General features: G+C 39.4%; 1 protein-coding gene across 1 annotated transcript in view; it reads left to right on the top strand.

Annotated features, from left to right (window-relative positions):
- Gm5724 (predicted gene 5724) overlaps nt 1–6,000 on the top strand; it is a 70,424-nt gene that overhangs the window by 10,208 nt on the left and 54,216 nt on the right. The window contains exons 4-5 of the mRNA NM_001378682.1: nt 319–460; nt 2,131–2,263. Of these exons, the coding sequence (NP_001365611.1) occupies nt 319–460; nt 2,131–2,263 (275 nt within the window). The remainder of the gene's footprint in view (nt 1–318; nt 461–2,130; nt 2,264–6,000) is intronic.

Below are 6,000 nucleotides of genomic sequence, written 5' to 3'. Positions count from 1 at the left end.
ACAGTATAGTGCTGAAGACCAATCACTAGCTGTGTCTTACATAGAACAACTCCATGTCTTTATGTATGAATAAGGTACACTGATAAAAGAGCAAAGACATAATTATCAAACAACACGACTGCTAACCAGCTAGTCTACCTGCATGTGCAGAGTGAGGGAAGCATAGCAGAGGAGAGACTACACTTTAACATTCCTTGCATGTTCAAGGGCTCTTTATATTGAGTACATTTGACAGCCTCAGGTGGTGGCTTTTGATCAGTAGATGAGAGAAACATTCACAGAACAAAGTTCTCATTTTTTCATAAACATTTTTCCTAGGTGTTTCTGTTGGCATTAACAGGTGCGTGTGTATCCAAATCACTAACAGGAAGTCACATGAAGTCCATGCTTTTACAAATAGAGAGACAGTTCGGTCTCCTCACATCTACAGTTGGGCTTATCACTGGGAGCTTTAGTATGGGTGAGTTATTTTACAATTACTTATTTTATATGTCGATAATTTCTTATTTACTACTTTAGACCATTTAATCTGACTGAGATCCATGATTTCTGAAATTGATGGATAGCCTAGTTTGATATGAAGGAGTCACACATTTAAGAATTCTCATGATGTCAGCTAATGACTGCCACATACTCTGACAACATCTCTGTTATTTTTTTTCCTAAGGATTGCCAGAAGATTTAAAGTATTAATATCTCATTGGCTCATTTTATAATTCAGAGAAAGTAAGGAATTTTTTGTGGCCATTTTAGAAGGATGCTGTGGGAGACTGGGTCAATTTATGTTCCAGAAAAGAGAGCAAATGTTTCTCTCTCCCTACTGTCTGTAGGGTGGATGGCTCTCCACTCCTAATCACTAGGAAAGTGTTTCCTGGGCTTGAGTTCTACAAGACACAGTTCTTAAGAAGAATGGATGAACTCCAACTCCTGATTTGCTGTCATAAAATGGGATATGAGAATACAAAGTGTTGAAGAGGAAAAGATTCCCTCTATAAAACCAAGTGACATGGAACCCCTGGTGACTCTTGTTTCCAGTTGAATTATAGTTTTTAATTTCTTCCATGAGAAGTTGTCTTTAATGTGTTCGAATCAAAAAGCAAAGGAAGTGCTCACTAAGTTGCCCAGTCCTGTCCTGAACTCACTCTGTAGTCCTTACTGACTTTTATTTTGCAACCTTCTTCTCCTGGCCTTCTAGAAACTGTAGACAGAAGGTGTGTGCTACCAAGTCCCAGTTGTTCTTTCCACTCTCAAACATTGAAAAACATCCCCTTCTTAAGAATGAAGCTTTCTCCTGAAGTACAAGGATGAATTTTTGGTTTGACTTTTTGACTCCTATAATGTAAATCTAAGTTGGATAATAAGTCCTAGTTGGAGAATTAGGACTCTGAACATTATTATCTGGTCCAAGGAAAGAAGTGAAAATATAAGCAGGCATCCAGCTTCTCCATGATGAGCAATAAGTATGTTCTTAAATAGTGTGTTTAAAAACATGAGTCCATGTGAATCTGTATAGAGCAGACATGGAGGATAATGCTGACATAATACAATGTTATCACAGGGCAGGATAATCCTGAGTAGAGACGTTTAATATATTCCAGAGTGGAAAAGATCCTTCATTTAGGATCACAAATAATTTATATATTAAAACACTGTGAAAAATATCCTAAGCTCCTGTCCCTGTGTTCTTTTTTTTAATTTTATTAGATATTTTCTTTATTTACATTTCAAATGTTATCCCCTTTCCTAGTTTCCCCTCCGAAAATCACCTATCCTTTCCCCCTCCCCCTACTCCCCAACTCATCCATTCCCATTCCTGCTCCTGGCATTCCCCTATACTGGGGCCCAGAGCCTTCACAGGACCAAGGGCCTCTCCTCCCATTGATGACCGACTAGACCATCCTCTGCTACATATATAGCTAGAGCCACAAGTTCCACCATGTGTTCTCTTAGGTTGATGATATAGCTGCAAGGAGCTCTGTGGGTACTGGTTAGTTCATAGTGATGTTCCCCTGTACCTGTGTTCTTAAGGTATTTTTAAACAATAAGCCCTAGACACCAAAGAGCTGGAGAGGATGTTGACTCAGTGTTGCTAAGACTTTATTGAAAAAGTGTTCTCATTCCATCTCCCAGGAATGCTTTTGGTGATTATACCCGTGAGTTATTTTGGAACAAAACTGCACAGACCTATCATGATTGGTGTTGGTTGTATGTTTATGGGCCTTGGGTGTTTCATAATCTCACTACCTCATTTTCTCATGGGCAGGTGAGTATTCTAGTCCTTGATATTTTAAGTTCACTTTTCACCTACAGGAAATGAGGCTCAGAATTTCCTCACTGGGGGAACCATGCTCTCTCATCTTACTGAAGTCTAATACAGAAATTAAAGCCTTCAGTGTCACAGTATAATTTGTGAATCTGTGTCCTCAGGCCCATTTAAGTTCCCATCCAGACCATTTGTTAAGAGGAGGATTGAGACTCCTCTTTTGTGAAGGTGAGACACAGGAACTGATTCTCTGAATCTGTCAATGGCGGTGCTGCCTCCTTCATGAGGACTATTTAAATTTGTTGGTCACAAGAGGTCTACAATGACATAACTATGCTTTAGTAATGCAGATTTTTATATTCAAGTTTATCAAAGTAACAGAATGTTCTAAAAATGGAAATACATTGAGTTCTTTCATTCTTTCTTTCTTTCCTGCTTTCTAGAGACAGTTTTCAGTTTTTTTTTCATTTTTGACTGAATGTCTAGTTATGTTTTCATCCATTAGTGTGAAGTGATTTAATTTTTTTTCTATTTTCATTAGCTTGACTAAAAATGCTTTTTACCATAAAAGCATGTTCTTCTTTGCATGGAATTCAATTTTTTGCTTGATTTTTATACATTGCTTATTTTTTTCTATTTGATTAACTTTGTACTTCTCAATATCTCACAAGTTCCTTGCCAAGTGGCAGGATGAACATTTCTTGACACGTATCAGGGGCTTTAAAGTGATTATGGGGATGCACTTGATGTCTCTTAGACCCCTCCTGCTTGTGAGATAAGAACTTATAGGTCACTTCAGTGCCATCTCCTTAGGATTTTTTTTAATTAGGTATTTATTTCATTTACACTTCCAATGCTATCCTAAAAGTCCCCCACACGCTCCCCCACCTACTCCCCCATCCACCCACCCACTCCCACTTCTTGGCCCTGGGCATTCCCCTATACTGGGACATATAAAGTTTGCATGACCAATGGACCTCTCTTTCCACTGATGGCCCACTAGGCCATCTTCTGATACATATGCAACTAGAGACATGAGCTCCAGGGATACTGGTTAGTTCATATTGTTGTTCCACCTATAGGGTTGCAGATCCCTTTAGCTCCTTGGGTACTTTCTCTAGCTCCTCCATTGGGGGCCCTGTGATCCATCCACTAGCTGACTGTGAGCATCCACTTCTGTGTTTGCTAGGCCCCAGCATAGTCTCACAAGAGACAGCTATATCTGGGTCCTATCAGCAAAATCTTGCTAGTGTATGCAATGGTGTCAGCATTTGGAAGCTGATTGTGGGATGGATCGCCAGGTATGGCAGTCTCTAGATGGTCCATCCTTTCGTCTCAGCTCCAAACTTTGTCTCTGTAACTCCTTCCATGGCTGTTTTGTTCCCAATTCTAAGAAGGGGCAAAGTATCCACACTTAGGTCTTCGTTCTTCTTGAGTTTCATGCGTTTAGCAAATTGTATCTTATATCTTGAGTATTCTAAGTTTCTGGGCTAATATCCACTTATCAGTGAGTACATATCATGTGAGTTCTTTTGTGATTGGGTTACCTCACTCAGGATGATGCCCTCCAGGTCCATACATTTGCCTAGGAATTTCATAAATTCATTCGTTTTTATAGCTGAGTAATACTCCATTGTGTAAATGTACCACATTTTCTGTATCCATTCCTCTGTTGAGGGATATCTGGGTTCTCTTGAGTTCTTTATATATATTGGATATTAGTCCCCCATCTGATTTAGGATAGGTAAACATCCTTTCCCAATCTGCTGGTGGCCTTTTAGTCTTACTGACAGTGTCTTTTGCTTTGCAGAAGCTTTGAAATTTTATGAGGTCCCATTTGTCGATTCTCGATCTTAAAGCACAAGCCATTGCTCTTCTATTCAGGAATTTTTCTCCTGTACCCATATCTTCGAGGCTTTTCCCTACTTTCTCCTCCATAAGTTTCATTGTCTCTGATTTTATGTGGAGTTCCTTAATCCACTTAGATTTGACCTTAGTACAAGGAGATAGAAATGGATCAATTCGCATTCTTCTAAATGATAACAGGCAGTTGTGCCAGCACCATTTGTTAAAAATGCTATCTTTTCCAAAGTGTGGACACTTTGCCCCTTCTTAGAAATGGGAACAAAACACCCATGGAAGGAGTTATAGAGACAAAATTTGGAGCTGTGACAAAAGGATGGACCATCTAGTGATTGCCATATCCAGAGATCCATCCCATGATCAGCTTCCAAACGCTGACACCATTGCATACACTAGCAAGATTTTGCTGAAAGGACCCAGATATAGCTGTCTCTTGTGAGACTATGCCGGGGCCTAGCAAACACAGAAGTGGATGATCACAGTCAGCTATTGAATGGATCACAGGGCCCCCAATGGAGGAGCTAGAGAAATTACCCAAGGAGCTAAAGGGAACTGCAACCCTATAGGTGGAACAACAATATGAACTAACCAGTACCCCGGAGCTCTTGTCTCTAGCTGCATATGTATCAAAAGATGGCCTAGTCGGCCATCACTGCAAAGAGAGGCCCATTGGACTTGCAAACTTTATCTGCCCTAGTACAGGGGAACCCCAGGGCCAAAAAGGGGGAGTGGGTGGGTAGGGGATGGGGGGCGGTGGGTATGGGGGACTTTTGGGATAGCATTGAAAATGTAAACGAGGAAAATACCTAATAAAATTAAATTTTAAAAAAATGCTGTCTTTTTTTCCACTGTATAGTTTTTGCTCCCTTGTCAAAGATCAAGTGACCATAGGTGTGTGGGTTCATCTCAGGGTCTTCAATTCTGTTCCATTGGTCTACTTGTCTGTCGTTATACCAGTACCATGCAGTTTTTTATCACAATTGCTCTGTAGTACAGCTTTAGGCCAGGCATGGTGATTCCACCAGAGGTTCTTTTATCCTTGAGAAGAGTTTTTGCTATCCTAGGTTTTTTTGTTATTCAAGATGAATTTGCAGATTGCCTTTCTAATTCATTGAAGAATTGAGTTGGAATTTTGATGGGGATTGCATTGAATCAGTAGATTGTTTTTGGCAAGATAGCCATTTTTACTATATTGACCCTGCCAATCCATGAGCATGGGAGATCTTTCCAACTTCTGAGATCTTCTTTAATTTCTTTCTTCAGAGACTTCAAGTTCTTATCATACAGATCTTTCACTTCCTTAGTTAGAGTCACGCCACGGTATTTTATATTATTTGTGACTATTGAGAAGGGTGTTGTTTCCCTAATTTCTTTATCAGCCTGTTTATCCTTTGTGTACAGAAAGGCCATTGACTTGTTTGAGTTAATTTTATATCCAGCTACTTCATTAACGCTGTTTATCAGGTTTATGAGTTCTGTGGTATAATTTTTAGGGTCACTTATATATACTATCATATTATCTGCAAAAAGTGATATTTTGACTTCTTCCTTTCTAATTTGTATCTTTTTGATCTCCTTTTGTTGTCAAATTGCTCTGGCTAGGACTTCAAGTACAATGTTGAATAGGTAGGGCGAGAGTGGACAGCCTCATCTAGTCCCTGATTTTAGTGGGATTGCTTCAAGCTTCTCACCATTTACTTTGATGTTGGCTACTGGTTTGCTGTAGATTGCTTTTTATCATGTTTAGGTATGGCCCTTGAATTCCTGATCTTTCCAAGACTTTTATCATGAATGGGTGTTGGATTTTGTCAAATGCTTTCTCCACATCTAAGGAGATTATTATGTGGTTTTTGTCTTTGAGTTTGTTTATATAT

Source organism: Mus musculus, chromosome 6 (genome assembly GCF_000001635.26).
Source record: "Mus musculus strain C57BL/6J chromosome 6, GRCm38.p6 C57BL/6J".
In the NCBI taxonomy this organism is placed as follows: domain Eukaryota; kingdom Metazoa; phylum Chordata; class Mammalia; order Rodentia; family Muridae; genus Mus; species Mus musculus.
The sequence above is the reverse complement of the archived record's forward strand: the minus strand, read 5'-3'. Positions and strand labels throughout refer to the sequence as shown.